The sequence below is a fragment of the Pantherophis guttatus genome, chromosome 3, assembly GCF_059756535.1.
Source record: "Pantherophis guttatus breed Tessera chromosome 3, ASM5975653v1, whole genome shotgun sequence".
In the NCBI taxonomy this organism is placed as follows: Eukaryota; Metazoa; Chordata; class Lepidosauria; order Squamata; family Colubridae; genus Pantherophis; species Pantherophis guttatus.
The window spans coordinates 130,704,333-130,721,763 of record NC_142065.1 but is presented as its reverse complement, the minus strand read 5'-3'; the positions used below and the strand labels follow the sequence as shown (position 1 = coordinate 130,721,763).

At 38.4% G+C, this 17,431-nt stretch overlaps 1 protein-coding gene across 2 annotated transcripts in view; it reads right to left on the bottom strand.

The window, feature by feature from the left end:
* Positions 1-17,431, bottom strand: part of TRIO (trio Rho guanine nucleotide exchange factor) — a 263,174-nt gene that overhangs the window by 129,947 nt on the left and 115,796 nt on the right. For both annotated transcript variants that reach the window (XM_034411889.3, XM_034411890.3), the window contains exons 9-10: positions 8,878-9,108; positions 1,111-1,233 (exon numbers count right to left, since the gene is read on the bottom strand). In XM_034411889.3, the coding sequence (XP_034267780.1) occupies positions 1,111-1,233; positions 8,878-9,108 (354 nt within the window). The remainder of the gene's footprint in view (positions 1-1,110; positions 1,234-8,877; positions 9,109-17,431) is intronic.

Below are 17,431 nucleotides of genomic sequence, written 5' to 3'. Positions count from 1 at the left end.
GAGCTGCCAAAAGGCAGGAGTGGCTCCTCAAGAGGAGGTCTCCTCGAGAGTAAGTCTTGGGCTAATTGGCCACTCCCTTAGCCTATTTAAGGAGGCACGCCGACTGAAGTAATTTGTAGGGAACAACTTTAGTTCATTCTCCTTCACGTCTGGATTCTCTGCAAAATTGCTTCTGGGCTTTCTGCCAACCTTAGTAAGATTGTGATTACTTTATCTTTGGTTTTTTGTAGGCTGTTAAGAAAGTTTCTTAACAGCCTTTGTTTGTAAAAGACTGAGTTATTTTAGTAAATTTAAGTTTTGTATAAACTTTGTGTGTGCTGTGTTCTTTGGGGTCCATAGCTGGGGCAGAATAGTTACTAACATAGTTGTTAAATGAATCTGGCTTCCTCATTGACTTTGCTTGTCAGAAAGTCGCAAAATTGCAACTGTCATAAATAGTTGCCAATCATCTGAATTTTGATCATGTGACCATGGGAATGCTACAACTGTTGTAAAGGTGAAACACTGTCATCAGTCACTTTTTTCAGTGCCACTGTAACTTTGAATGATCACTAAACAAACTGTTGTAAGTTGAGGACTACCTGTATTAGATTCTCTCCTTTCCCCAATACATGAGTAACAAACTTATATCTGTGTGTCAGGATTATAAAAAAAAATTGGTTACTGAATTAAAAACTGCCAATTAAAATTAATCACCTGTAAAATAAGTTACTCCATTTATAAATGCGTTTGATTCTCTCATCTAAATATATTTAACATTTTTACTCAAGGACACATAACTGCCTCATGGATATGTTCCATTAGAAAGAGTAAAGAGGGAGGAGGAGGAGAAACAAAATGGAAGTGATGTGAAGGAAAGGGCTATCTTCATTAAAGGGGAAAGAAAACTGGATGGAGAGGAGCACTGGGGAGACAAATGAAGAAGAAAGGTTAAATGTCAGATCCTGCAAGGCACCCATGTTTTCAAGCTGCAATGTTTGCAACCAGTTGCATCTCCTTGTTGTTTGTTTCAAACTGGTTGCAAACACCGCAGCTTGAAAGCATGGGCGCCTTGCAGGATATCCAGCCATGATCTTTTTCACAAGAATATTGCCAATGGTGAGCCCCTACCTGAGCCACTTCTTCAAAGTCTTCGTGGCGCTTCTGCAGTGCTCTGGCTCGATGCAAAGATTTCCCAACTCCTGTATGTTTACTAAGGAAAGCTTCTCCATGATTTTCGATCCAATCCAGCACCTGCAAGAGAGATCATTATGAACCAAATCCAACTGTATATTTGTAAGTTTCTTCTAATGGGTTCTGCTGTTGTGGAACACAATAGGATAAATCAGCTAAAGTTATCATTCATTATTTTCCTAATAGACTAAAATGTTTTACTGTATCATGGAATACAGATATTCCAGGGATATTTCACTGAAATGTCAGTGAAAATCCAGCAATTATTAACATTCTCACTCCATATCAGGGGTGAAATACTCCCGGTTCGGACCGGATCGCCCGATCCGGTAGCAATGGTGGCGGGTGGTTCGGAGAACCGGCAGCAAAAATCCCTGCCCTCCACATGCCCAGCTGAGCTGTGAGATCCTCTGAGGCTTTTTTTTCTTTTAAAAGCCTCTGACAATCCCAGCTGAGTTGCCTGATCGTCAGAGGCTTTTAAAAGCATTTTTTTTAAACAACCTCTTCAGCCGAAGAGATTGTAGAAAAAATGTTTTTAAAAGAAAAAAAGCCTCGGATGATTAGGCAATTTAGCTGGGATTGTCAGAGGCTTTTAAAAGCATTTTATTACAACCTCTTCGTCCGAAGAGGTTGAAGAAAAAATGGTTTTAAAAGTTTTTTTTTAAAAAAAGTTGGCCACGCCCACTCAGGAACATTACCCCCCACCAAACCACACCCACAGAACCAGTAGTAACAAATTTTACATTTCACCACTGCTCCATATGAATTCTACCTTAGGATTTATATATGTATAAAAACTTCCACTACCTGGATGATATTGTTATAAGTCCAGTAGTTCAGACATCCAGACTGGCGGCAATTTCTCTCACCAGAGTTCGTAATGATAATAGAAAAAGCATTCTTTTGAAATCAGCAAAAGTCCAGCTACTCCAGCAATCATTCTCACAGTCAGAAAAATTTGGAAAACTAAATTAAATTATCCTGAAAAAAAAAACACTCCCCCATCTCAAATACTGATACACGGAGCTGCCTCTAAATTCTACATTGCTTTAAGAGATTAATTTTCCATACCACTATCCAATAGACTGTGCATGCAGGAATATCACCAGTATCTTCTGTAAACCACAGATTCTAAGTCCTATCTACAAAATTCCTTGGCAGACAAATTCATACAGAAGAGTCCCTGAGGACATAATGTTTGAAAATCACTGAACTGAAATGTAATTTTACCCTGACCTAAGGAGCTGCCCCTTTGTGCTTAACCATAAAATGCAAGATTTCAATTGAACCATCTGGCAAAAATTTCTTTCCATTCACTTTCTTTCCATTCCATTCAAGTCCCAATGATTTTAGTAATCAGAATCTATTCAGTAACTAAACATTCTGGGAACTGAAGCCAACATATACATCCCTATACTGTGGCAATTAAAGCAGTAACTGAAACAAGATGTTCTCTATTCTGCAAATTCTCTACAGATACATCATATGAGCAAGTATTTGTACAACTAAGAAGCTCTTCCATGAATATGAAGCCTTAATTCAGCCTATACAAGAAATGTTTGGCGGAATGGCATGTCCTGTACCAGTCAACTTTCACCCTGGAGCCTGCAGAGGGAACCCTTATTCATCAAGCATCTGCTTAAATTAGCTTCAGATAATATACTCACTCTTTTGACTAAAATTCATTATACAACATGTCTGCCCTGACCAAGTACCCCTCAAAGATATAACAAAATAAAAAATATTACAAGAAAAGCGTATGACTTCTGCTGAATCTAATTTCTGATCCTTTGATTTAATGTTGACTATTTGGGCTAGCACAGCTCTTCAAGTTCTCAGTACCACTGTTTAATATCCTGCATAACCACAAAAGACAGCAAAGGGAAAAAAAGGAAACCATGCCTTTGTCATTATGTCATCAACTCTGTAAAGAATCTTTATGCCTCTGCCTTAGTCATATTCCAAGGAAGTACTTAGCCAACACGTCAAAAAAAATGAGCCCATTTTCTTTCATCATCTGGCAATTGTGGACTCTATGAATCTAAAGCAACAACTCAAAACCTTGTTAAAACAATACATCTAATTCAAACGTTGCACTATTGTAGATTATTGCAATTTAGAATCCAAACTACAATTTGAGCTTCCAAGCATATGCTAAGGCCATTATTTAGAATTACTAGTCTACTTTAATTTTCATTCTAATTCCATTCTCAACATATGAAAGTTTTCGGAGGCACACACCAACCATATTTTTATTTCGTTACAGTTGTATCCTACCTTTTCTTTACAAGCTCAAGGCATCTTATACTGGATCTCCCTTCCTTTCCTCCAATAACAATAGGGAAAGATATGAGATAAACTAGCATGAAAGAAGTGAATGGCGAAAAGTCACTCAGTGAATTCCCACAGCTTGAGGTAGAAGCTGAACTGAGTGTCCCCAGTGACTGTCCAATAGCTGTATTACAATAGACAGGCTAAGTTACTCTTTGATCCCACTGCTATTATGAACCTAGTGAGATAATCTGTTGCCATGGAGTGAGATATCATCACTATGCTGATGATATCCAATGATACATCTCTGCCCCTGGCAAATTAAGAAGTCTCACCCAGGTGTCTGGAGGCTGTGGGGATCTGGATGAGGAACAACAGGCTTCGGCTGAACTGTGGCAAGAGTGGTACTGGGTTTTGAGGCATGCTGGTTCTAAGATTATGCCATTTTTGGTGCTGCATGGTCCTGAATTGTATGGCCCCGGTGAGCAATCTGGGGTTCCTCTTGGGCTCACAACTCCTGCTAAAAGAGCAAGTGGTGATTGTAGCTAGAAGAGTCTTTGGACAATTTTGTGTTGTGCACCAGATATGCCTGTCCCTGAACTGGAGGGCTCTGCTCACAGTTACTCGTGTCCTAGTCACTTTCTGATTCAGTTATTACAATGTGCTCTACATGGGGCTGTCCTTGAAGAGTATCCAGAAACTTCAGCTGGTGCAAAATGCAGAAACATGCACGGTTATGTGCACGTTACCTCTTCTCTGTGAGCTGCACTGGTTGCCAACATGCTTCTGAGTCCAATTCAAAGGGCTGGTTTTGACCTTTAAAGCCCTTCACAGCACAGAGTCTGGTTATTTGAAGGATTGTCTCTTCCTGATTACATCTGCTCATCCCATCAGATCTGGCAAGAAAGGCCATGTTGCAGATCCCACCTGTCAGGGATCTACTCACCTGCTCACCTTATAAATTCTGCCCCTCCCCAAAGTCAGATCACATCCATCATACTTTATTTTCTGGAAATTCCTCAAAACCTGGCTTTGTCATTAGGCCTGGGGGTCTCAGGGGACTGGTGAGATCTTGAGGAGGCTCTGTTGTTGATCAAATCTATTGTATTGTGTTAGAAATGTCTATTGTTTTGACTTTGTTTTCTGCAGGCTGGCCAGAGTCACTTCTTGTGCATGCAATCTATAAGTCATGGTATTCATCTGAACCACAAACCTTTCCCTAGCCAACTTGGGGTAGTGGCTTCTCCTGAATTAGAAGCCAGACTGTGAGTTCTAGTCCTCCCTCAGGCACAAAAATCAGCTGGCTAACTTTGGGCCAGTCATTCTCTCTCAAACACCACAAAGTGCTGTTGTGGGGAATATTAGGAGATGGGAGATTAGACAGGTACAATGCCTTAAATTGACAAAAATATGTAGTTGATTGGTTGGACAGACAGACAGACAGTCCACCTCCAGATGGGTATTTTTTCTCTTATAAACTGCTGTCCGATTTGGCCATTTCATGCTGATTATTTTATCATGTATGAAAAACAAGTCAAAACTTATTTCCGCAAAGCCTTTTTTATTTGAGATGACTTTGGGGAACAAGAATAATGTTAGAATATGCAGGTTTAGCAATTTTGAAATATATTTGGCAAATGAGATATGGAGATCACTTATATTCTCGGAGTAGAGGGATTAAGCCCCTTTCCCTTCAGAATCTGGGAAGTGTTAGAACTCACAAAAACTTCCTTCTCCAAGTATATGCAAAATATTGAAATGAAAGCAAACAATGACAAGAGTTTACACCAGTGACACTTTTGCCCAAACAGGTGCTACTCATCTATGCAGATAAAACAATATGCTAGAAGTTCCAATCATAAAAATAAAACCTGTCCATAGATAAAAAAGTAGACACCACCACAGATTAAATTTGGGGAGTAGTTGCCAACAGATGACTTCAGGAGTTGCCTAATAAAGTCTCAATTTTACATTTCTTCAAAATGTCAGAAACATTCAATTTACTTCAAAAAGATTATGATTAATTTGAGTGTTCAATACACTGGTTACATTACTGAAAACGGATTGGGCAGTTAGGGGGTATGGTCCTATTGGAGGTCTTTGTCTTTGGGTTTCAGGTTCTTCCACTGCTAAGGAAGTGATGCTGCAATAATTTGTGAGACTTTGACAGTGATTACACTGTTCCAGAGGTTATAGGAATGCCTGTATGTGAAGTTGGTCCAGAGGGATATGGTAGAACTGCTGCTGGTGCACTGACAACCCTGCTGCCCAAAATAAGTTCTCCAAGACCTCCTCAGCCTCATTTTTAGGTTGCTGAAGGAAGCACTGAATAGTGCAGAGCTTGGGAACTTCAGGCTCCAAGCCCTGGAAATAGGAGCTGGACTGCCCTGGGAATTTGTAGCCTCCAACGGGGACCGTAGAACTACTGCATGTAATTTTGGTTGTAACTCACAAAGGTAGGCACATGCTGAAGCTGATATATACTTCATAGCAGATGTCATCATGGAGGTTGCTGATATCAGTCTTTTGCTATGCTCACATCACTTTTGGACGAAGTTGTGGATTCCTTACTTTTCCATAAGCACAAAACTCCTATTAAAGATGGTTTGCACCAGACACCTGATAATTCTTGCTTCTTTTCTTAGGGATTTTTTTTTTTTTTGATGATTTGGCAGACAGTTCTGTTTTTGAATCTGATTAAGCCCCTGGCAGTGTGAAATGATTATAGTTCTGGATAAGAGCATTTCTACAAGGACCCTTTCCACTTGCCAATCAGGCAGCTCACTGATATATCAAGGAGCTGAAGTGATTAAAAAGGCTTCTAAAGTGATGATGGCATAAGGTAAAAACATGACTGAACAGTGACACAAACTCAGGTTTGGGCTTAACATTGGTAATAGGAATAGCAAAAATGTTTGTTCTCCATTCTTATCCCAAAGGTGTTTTTTTAGGAGGCAACTGGACTTTGTTTTTTTCTTTGAAGATGTTTCACTTCTCATCCAAGAATCTTCTTCAACTCTAACAGGATAGTGGGGAATTGGAAGATTTATATTCCTTGCAGACAGCTGGTAAGTTGCCTCCTGAAAAAGCACCTTTGGGACAACCATGACCTGGATGACTGAGAATCTCTACAGATGTTCTCCATTCTTGTTTTGTCTATAAACACCTGCCAACTAGTTTAAAGTGACCGGGTTCTCTTATGGAGAGAAGAGAGTAGTGAGATGACAACAGGCTCCATAGATGCTTTCTACAGATTTCTTTATGGATGACCTGACTTATATTTGATCAGGATATTCATGGGTAGAACCATTTGAAATAAATGGAATGGAACGACATTTGACAATGCTATCTAGGATTCTTCTAAGCTTGTGCAACCCAAGGAAGAGGAAAGGGTACTCTGTAGCACGAGTTCCAGAAGGACACATCTCCCATCTGGCTCCCAAAATCAACTATTTCAGGTCTTTATTAACTGGAGGAGCCAGTTCCATATGTAATGGGAGGACTTTAATTCCTCATTAGTTCCTAGTTAATTAAATTGAGCCTGATGGCAGTGGGAATTAATATACTGATTATATGGTTTCTACTGTTTTTATCTTTTATTTTATTATTATTATTATTATTATTATTATTATTATTATTATTATTATTATTATTATTATTATTATTTATTAGATTTCTATACCGCCCTACTCCCGAAGGACTCAGGGCGGTGCACAGCCAAACAATAAAAACACATACAATACAAAATTTAAAAAATAGAATAAAATCAAATTAAATAATTTTGGCCCCGACAAATTTAAAACCCCAAACTTTTAAAACCAATTTAAAATTGAATATATAAATACTAAAAAATATTTAAAATTTTAAAAATCTTTTATAAAAGAGGGGGAAAATTAGGCCAGGCCGGCCTGGTGAAATAGTAAGGTCTTTAAGGCGCGGCGGAAGGTGCGCAGATCCGGGATCCTCCGTATCTCTGGGGGGAGCTCGTTCCAGATAGTAGGTGCCCCCACAGAGAAGGCTCTCCCCCTGGGGGCCGCCAGTCGGCATTGTTTGGCTGACGGCACCCGGAGGAGCCCCTCTCTATGGGAGCGTACCGGCCGGTGGGAGGCTATTGGTGGTAGTAGGCGGTCCCGCAAGTACCCGGGTCCTAAGCCATGGAGCGCTTTAAAGGTGGTAACCAAAACCTTGAAGCGCACCCGGAAGACCACCGGGAGCCAGTGCAGCTCGCGCAGGAGAGGTGTTACATGGGAACGCCATGTCGCTCCCATTACCACCCGCGCGGCCGCACTCTGCGCCAGTTGGAGCCTCCGGGTGCTCCTCAAGGGGAGCCCCATGTAGAGAGCGTTGCAATAGTCCAGGCGGGAGGTGACAAGGGCATGAGTGACCGTGCGTAAAGAGTCCCGATCCAGAAAGGGACGCAACTGGCGAATCAGGCGAACCTGATGAAAAATCCTCCCGGACACGGCCGTCAAGTGCTCTTCTAAAGACAGCCGTGAGTCCAGGAGGACGCCCAAGTTGCGAGCCCTCTCCGTGGGGGCCAATGATTCGCCCCCAATAGTCAGTGATGGCGTCAACTGACTATATCGGGACGTCGGAAACCACAGCCACTCAGTCTTGGATGGGTTGAGCCTGAGCCTGTTCCTCCCCATCCAGATCCGTACGGCCTCCAGGCACCGGGACATCACTTCAAGGGCATCGTTGGGGTGATCGTTGGGGTGATTTACCAGACAAATAGGTCCTGCCGATGCTAACTCCTTTCTAATGCTATTGCTTTATTTTGTGCTTCTCCCTGTTTATATTTTAGAGTTAATTCTCTTTTTGTGTACCTCGGGATATCCAACTAGACTTTGGAAATAATCTGACTCCTCAAAGAGCGCTCTTCTTCAACTCTTCAGTAATTTTGTGTTTTTGATGTCTCTGGCCACCATACTTTGCAGTACATAAGAACACACAAGCAAAGACATGTATTTGATCTACATTTTGGTGGCAAGAGCTTCACTTAATATTTGCAGATGCACTGAAGGTCTCAAAGTGAGTGGCATCACACTACCAATGAGAAGAGGGGTAACATTTCAAGGAGAAAGTTTTTGAGATATTTCTCATTCAGACTTTATAGGAAACGCTCATTTCAATTTTCAACAAACAGGATCAGACAGGATATTTTAGATGGTACTTAGCCCTGGAATTGCCAGCTGTCCAGCAGAAATCTACTGGTATATCAGTATATCAGTTCTACAGTACCACCCTTCCTTTTTCTTCAATTCCAGCATTTTATTTTAGCCTACTTTTGTAATTGGAACAAACCAAGATAATATGAAAGTGCACTGACTGAGAATTTTACTTTTTAAAACGTCCCCTTAGATCAAGAAGGTATGGGTAGCCTCTGCATGCATTTCCACACAGAATCCCCAGTACCAGGAGATATGGACTGACCTGTTGTACATCCTGTTGAAAGACACAGAGTTGAAGCCGTTGATGTAAGCGAACTTTTCGATGTTGCCAAATGTTCTCCAATTGCCTCTGGTGATGCAGCACTTCATGAATAACATCTAGGACATGGTGTACTGCCTTGGAATAGTTGGCTGAAGCTGTGAGCGAATCTGAGCTTCCAGGTGTCAAAGGTCGTTGCAATTTGTCAAGCAGTGATTTCCCATCCTGACTTACCTAGAAAGTAAGAATGAAGGTGTATACATACTGGCTGCAGAGTTCTATAATATGGAACTGCAACACCGGTTTTGCCATTTAGATATATCTTTACAAGAATAGCATATATATTTACAAATTTGTCTCCACAAATGTTGTCTTAGGAAAGAGGGAGATGATGTTAGGTTTATAGTAGTTACATTTACACATTTCTCTGTGTAAGTCTGAAAAACAAAAGTTTTCAGCTGCAGCATGCACAGGGGAAAATTGCCATCATTTGATAAAGTTATTTAGTCAGTAAGTATGCATCAGATTAAATGCTGGCACAACATCCATGTTCCCAAGATGACACGGTATTAATAAATATTAAAATATAAGGTTTCCCAGAAGTTTCCAGATAGACAAAAGCCTCTGGTTGATTGGTTCAGACTGGATTATTTTTAGTTATATATTGGCATCCCTATAGCTATAGTATGTAATGCAGAAAGAATCCTTATGTCTCAAGAGCTTCTGCAAACAAGGAGATAATAGTGCAGAAAAGGTAGAGGGATACCTTCTAACAGAATCAAAAGTTGACAAAGTCATGGAGACGTTTCTGGCCAAGCGGATGCTGCCTTAACAGGGTAACGAATTTCCTGTATTTCCAGTCATATCTGATGCTAGAGCAGTTAAAGATGCTGAGCTTGTCAGCTCCCAGCTGACAGCCCGGGTTTGAAACCCATGTGCCGCGCGACAGGGTGAGCACCCTTCCTTGCCCCAGCTCCTGCCCACCTAGCAGTTCGAAAACATGCAAATGCAAGTAGACTAAAACAGAGAATTAAACTTAAAATGAGACATACTTGAAGGCGACTGCTCACCATCAAGGTTTCTTATGCTAATTTGACTAAAAACTCTCCTCAGCATCTAGCCTGAGCGAACTGAAAACAGACTGCTTAAACATTAAGTCTTCTTCAGCAGGGTGCCTGGGAATGCCTGTAGGGGACCATGCAACATTGCTATAAATTGAGTTACTTTCGCCATCTGTCTTCAGTCAAATTTTAAATATGACTGTGGTGGAACAAGTATTTTGTAATCAGTCTGAGGCTTGACTGAACACATCTTCTGGCTACAATTTATTGAGGTTTATTGAAGAGAACATTGTTCCTTTATCTTCATAATTCTGTTTTATATATGTAGAAACAGGGCTTTGATATTTTTCTCACTTCCTAGAAAGGAAAGGAAATTGCTCACTATTCAGATTGTACAAGCTTGCCTTCTTCCCTTTTAATGGTTAGTGTGACTGAAAAATGAATGTCTCAATGGGAAGTTGTCATTTAAGGAAGCTTTTTTTTAAAAAAATAATAATAATAATAACATTACTTTTAGGGAGGGCCAGTCAAATAGATTTTATAACTGGCAGAAAATACATAGTCAAACTATTAAACTATTTAAATATCAAATAAACAAATTATTTATTTAAAATAGTTAAACTATTTCAAATAAATGGAACTGTATAAATAGATAAATGTTTCATTTTAAAAGATTCTGAGTGTGAATTCTTCAAAATGCCCTGCTTCAAAGGCAAACAGCATTTTGAAGTCTTTTTGGAAGCATCTCAAGCTTGAAACAGAGGTGTTCCAAATTTGAAGCATTTTGTTTTCAAATTCGAAATCCTTCCATAATGCTCAGAGCAGACTGTTTTGTATTAAAAAAAATAAATAAAACAGTAACAAATTCAAAAACACCTCTCATGAAATTTCATGAATTAAATGTTTTGTACAATCCTATGTACAAAATTTAATCCCATTTAAAAAGAACCAGGAAGGGAAGATTTGCAGCCTGCCTGAATTTCTTTCTGACACATTTTTTAAAAAAATCCTGGAAGGAGAAAATTTCCTCCTTTTTTCTATTAAAAAAAAGTATTTGATTTGCATGTTGCAAACCAAACCCTGTGGTTTGGTTACCTAAAGAGTGGGCTTTGGTACTCAATTAATATCATAAGAATGGCTGCTACTTTTGCATAAGATCACAAGAATAATCCTTGACTAGTTATCAGTTATGATTTATACACATTTTTCAGCAAAAAGATAACTCAGTTGTATCAACACATCCTGATGGGAAATGTTGATTTACTGCTACCAACGCAGCTCAAAGTTAGAGATATGGAAATTTTAGCTAGCAATGTTATCTATTAACTCAAACTATAAAGTGCTGATTCAGATGCTCATTTCCCCCCTATTCTTTAAAGGAGATGAGGAACTGCCTTCATAGTGCAGTGAGAGTAATGTGAGATGTCAAGTTTATATTAACGCAGGATCCCACCACTGCTGTGATATAGAAAAGTGTCCTTGATCTTATTACAGAGACATAATGAAATATAAGGCCTGACAACAGGAAGTAGAAGATTGAAATAATTTTATTTAATCACAAAGTCACCAGCACTATATTTCTATTTTTTGGTGATAATTGGAGCAGCAGTAAGCCTGAACTGTTAATATACTGTAAATTGTTATAAAATAGCCAACAGACATTGCTTAAAAATGATATAATTTCAGCCACTGAATTTAAAAAAGGAACAGAAGCCATATAATTTAATGCAAGGCAGGAATGTTTTTAGTTATAGCAACAACAAAAAAAGAAAAAAGGAGTGAACAAATATGATGTTGCAATATTTTCAGGATCAGACTCAATAAAGATAATAGGAGTTAGAGCTTTAAATATATTTCTTTTTAATTATGATAGGCATTCTATATTCACTGAATATTCAAGGTAGAAGCAATGAGAATGGTGAGGGTGGCTCCTTATATATACAAGGGGTGGAGCTAGGAATGGGAGTGGTAAGTTATGAATACATTAAAGTCCAAAGAATAAGTTAACCTCTGATGTTCCATATATACATTATTTACACATTGGAGAATAAGGCATTTACATCTGACAAATCCCCCTCTAAATGCCGGTTCGTTACACAACACCAATTACATTCTGATTCAGGACAATATAATACATATAATTTAGAAGTTAAATATTTGTGTTGTTTAGAAGGTAAGGGTTTTGTTAATATGTCAGCTAATTGTTCAGAAGTATCGCAATGTATTGCTTTAATGAATCCGTCTTGAGACAGTTGTCTCACATGCTTAAACTTTATATCAATATGCCTGGACCTTTGTCCAATTGCATCGGATCTGGATATTTCAATGGCCGCTTTATTGTCTTCATGCATAATAAATGGTAAAGTGGGTTTCTTCCAAACATCAGTGATCAGATCATTGAACCATACAAGGTTATTTGCAGCCTTGGACAAACAAACATATTCCGCTTCTGTAGTAGAAGTGGCTACTAGTTCTTGTTTACCAGTATACCAGTAAACTGGACAATCATTCAATAGAAAAACATAACCAGAAGTACTCTTTCTGCATGATGTATCACCAGCCCAATCTGCATCAGCATAACAAGTAATTTTTGGTTCTCTGTCATTATTGGGTTCCAGCATTAAACAAAAATCTAATGTACCCTTCAGATATCTTAGAATTCTTTTGACAGCTTCCCAATGATACAAGGTTGGTTTACTAACATATCTTGACAATAGGTTGAGAGGTAATGCAATATCTGGCCTAGTCCAATTAGATATATAAAGGAGTGAACCTATAACTGATCTGTAAAATGTGTTGTCTTTAAACTCAGGGGAAGATTCATCAGTGTTTCTAAGAAAATCAGTTTGCATAGGGGTGTCACAGGTTTTGGCATTATTTAAGTTACATTTGTTTAGGAGTTCGATGATTTTATCTTTCTGTGTAAGTTTGAATCCCCTTTTAGTTTTGTTAATTTGCACACCGAGGTATTTATTCACTTTACCCAGAGATTTCAGTGAGAAGTGTTCATTTAACTTATTTACAAAGATTTCCCTGCTCTCTTTATGCTTTCCAATGTATAAAATATCGTCCACGTAAATTAATACAAATTCAATATGATCATTACTCTTTTTTACAAAGAAACAATTATCAGCAGTGGTGGCGTTGAAATCCATGGTCTTAAGTACTTTTACCAAGCAATCGTACCATCTTTTGCCGGATTGCTTTAATCCGTACAGACTCTTATTTAATAACCAAATTTCGTTCTTATTAGTGTATTGACTGTGTGGTGCTCTTACATATATTTCCTTATCTAATTTTGCATGTAAGTATGCGGTCTGTATGTCATATTGGAATACGTCCAGATTGAGTGCAGATGCTACTACAAGGGCTGTTTTGACACTCTCTGTTCTCACTGTGGGTGAATATGTATCAGTATAGTCTTCTGGATATTTTTGTGCATAGCCTTGTGCAACTAGTCTAGCCTTGTATAAGGTATTGCCTCCTTCTAAGTTCTTAATTTTATAAATCCACCTGGTACCTATAATTGTTTTATCCTTAGGTGCGATCGCAGGTGTGAATACATTTAATCCTTGTAAACTTTCCATCTCTTTTTCCATAGCTAGTTCCCATTTTTCTCTTTCTTCATGTGGAAGTTTCAATACTTCTTCATATGTATTAGGTGTTATTTGTTCTCCATTCATATGCATTATGTAATCTTTGTATTTATTTGGTATTTGGTTTCTATTGTTTCTAATAGTTCTTTCAGGCTTGCTATGGTTATCATGCAAATATCTAGCTTCCTTTTTTGTTAATGTATCTGTCTTTATTTTATGCTGACTATTAGTCCAAGTTTTGGTTTTGTTCTTACTTTTGTTAATATTTTGATTTTCTGTTGTTCCTTCCTCGCAAGATATCGTATCTTTACATTTATTAGGAAATATTTCATTAAGGTGCAATTTTGACCAATTGGCCTGTTCATGGAACACAGCTGTTCTGGATACTATAAATTTGTTATTACTATCAATAAATCTGTACCCTTTGGTTCCAGTTTCGTATCCCATGAATCTTAATCTCCTGGATACGTTTTCTCCCTTTCTCCTCAATTGTTTAGGTATGTGTACGTCTGCAGTGACTCCAAATATGTGCATGTGTGATAATTTGGGTTTTCTATTGTACATCACCTCATATGGTGTCTTATTCACAATACTGGACCAGGTTCTATTTTGAGTGTAATTCGAATAATGTAATGCCTCTGACCAAAATTGTTTGCCTAAACCAGCATCCTCTAATGTGCACCTAATCATGGTTTGTAGTGTGGAATTTTTCCTCTCTGCAACTCCATTTTGAAATGCAGAAAAAGGATTGGACGTGAAATGTAACATTCCTCTATCCTTTAACCATTGGGAGAATTCTTTAGACATGAACTCACATCCCCTATCTGTCATAATTTGCTTTATTCTGATATTATGTTGTGTTTCTATACGTTTGTAGAATTCCTTAAATTTCTGAAATGTTTCATCCTTGTGCTTTAATGTGTAAACAAAACCATATCGGCTGTAGTCATCCACTATTGTTAGGAAGTAACGTTTTCTATAGGTAATTGAGGGACTTAATGGACCAACTAAGTCCATATGTACCAAATCAAAAATATTGTTAGTTGATCTGTTAGATTTTTTTGGTCTGGGACTGGTTTTTAGTTTGGTGGATTTACATACTGAGCATTCCAAATAATTTTCACAATTTTTTATTTTGACACCTTCTGCGTGTTCAGTCATTTTTTGTACTACAGGAAAGCTTGCATGTCCTAACTTCCTGTGTAAGATGTGAGCACACTCATCATGAATTGGTTTACCTATTTTTGGTTTCTTTTCCTTGTATGTATTTTTGTGATCATGAGTTATTCTACACTCATCATTGTCACTGTTACTGACATTTTCATCATCTGCTTCAATACAATCTTCCATATTTGAATCAATGTTATGTAAACATCTTTCTTTAGTTATCAGATAGGGTAGACCTCCTTTTATCATTACAGTACCTACATTTGTTTTGTTCTTTTCTATAGTTGCTTTCCCTTTTGAGAAAACTATATTGATATCAGATTCTCTGCTTAATTTTATGGCACTTAGTATGTTGTGAGGTATTTCTGGGATTAATAATACCCCCTCTATTTTCCCTAGACCAGGCAAGGTCACATTTCCTTTGCCTAGTACTTGAACCTTTTCTTGATTAGCTACCTTTATCACAAACTTATCTTCTATAAATGAAGATAATATACTTTTGTTGTTGGTGGTGTGATTTGTTGCACCAGAATCAATAAGCCAATTGTTATTTTCATCCTGCTGTGTTCTGGTGCTGTCTTGTTTATTTAGCCCATTCAGTGACCCAGATTTCCTCTCTTTTGAATTTTCTCTACCCCCTCTACCTTCTTTGTAATTTGGTGGACTTCTATATTTGTGTCTATCTGTGGAAGTTTGTCTGTAATTATATTTGCTCCTATATTCTGGCCTATGTCTCTCTCTTGAGACTTTGGGACAGTCTCTTCTACTATGTTCCCTGGATCCACAATTGTAGCATCTAAAGGCCTCATTATGTTTATCTTGAAAGACTACTTTCCTAAAAGGTTTGTGGTCTGTTTGGTTACTGGATCGATTTTTTCTTGAATTGTCTTCTGCTATCAATTTGTTAGATAGACTTTCTATGGATAAATATCCCAAATTAATGGTATCTAAGTGTGACATAAAGCTATCCCATGATGGATCAAGTGAATTGATAATAACACTTTTCATTGTTTGATCTGAAATCACTTCCCCCCTCAATTGTAGCTCAGCTCTTATTTTGTTTAGATTTATCAAATGCTCACTTATAGAAACCCCTGGTTTTACTCTAGAGGAAAAGAAATCCTTAGACATTCTTGTGGTTGTAGCTACGCTATCGCTGTGAAATAGATTAAACATGCATTGAATTATTTCTGATACAGTTAGGTTTGGTTTGATGCTATGATACATTGCAGGAGACACGCTAGATATTATTATGAAAAATGCTCTATGATGTAAACAATCTATTTTTAAAGTCCAAGGTCTTCTTGGAGGGCTAGTTATAAAGAATAGTAAATTTTCTTTCATGAAAATAACCTGAAGCTGTTGATACCACTCTTGTAAATTAATGCCATCAATTCTAAGTTTTGGGAAGTCACTGGGTAAGTTACCTACATTATTCTGTCCATTACTTACAACCTGGGGCAGTCCGTGATCTCTCAAGTGCAGGAAATTACAGAACGGCATTGGGATGCTTGCAATGAGTCTGCGCGGTTCTCTGGCCAGTTCAAGTCCTTCTGGGTCGTCTACGTAGTTTCGCACATGCGCGTTGCTCATTTCTTCTTTGGTGGCGTCGTGGAAGGTTCTCTCCCTTTCAGCTCTCTCGATCCGCTCTTCCTCAGATGAGTCGGTCTCTGGCTCGGTTTTTGGGGTTCTGGTGGTGGCGACGGTTCTTTTCTTCTTTTTGTGTGCGTTGATATTCGATCTTGTCTGTGGTGTAGGGCGAAATCGGCATGGCTCTCTGGGCTCGGGCGTCGTCGCTTTCGAAGTCAGGATGGGAGCGTGCAGGTCTTGAGTCGCCGGTTTGATTTCTTGCTTCTTCGTAGATGTCTTGGTAATTTTCAGTCTTGGCCCAAAAGCAGCAAAAAGTGTTTTCATTGCTGATTTTACTTGAGATTTTGTTAAATCGTCTTCACTTTCTGATTTTAGATCATCTGAAGAGTTTGAGACTTCTTTCTCACTTTCTTCGTCTGATAGTGTTTTTCGCGCCAGAAATTTTGAACTGAGCGTTTTGATTGGCTCTGCTCCATTCTCTTTTGAAGTTCGTTGAAACCAAGATGGCTGCCATTCAAAATTTCGCGCGGGATCACATCTTTTCTTTTTAACAACTATTTTCTCAGTAGTCATCTCACTTACGGTTTTTTGATCTTTGGGTTTTTCTTTAATGACGTTTTTCTCTCTCGCTGCTCCGCTGTTCTTCAGCATCTCCTGGAGGTCCGCGATGAGACTTTCATCATTCTTTTGGCTTTTTAGTATCTTTAATATCTCTGACCTGAGTTCGTTATTTTCTATTTCGATTTCTTTCTGGTCATTATTTTCACTCATTAGTTCTTCTTCTTCAGTGGTGTATTCTTCGGATTCTCTCGAAATCGCATTGGTGGATTCGTTGATCATCTCTTGATCAGTTTCTATTTCTTTGCTGTAGGCCCTGGTGTTGGGCCTATCTTTCTTGGACATTTTTAATTACTTATTGAGTCAATTAACCATCCTCTGCTACCAGATTGTTGCAATATTTTCAGGATCAGACTCAATAAAGATAATAGGAGTTAGAGCTTTAAATATATTTCTTTTTAATTATGATAGGCATTCTATATTCACTGAATATTCAAGGTAGAAGCAATGAGAATGGTGAGGGTGGCTCCTTATATATACAAGGGGTGGAGCTAGGAATGGGAGTGGTAAGTTATGAATACATTA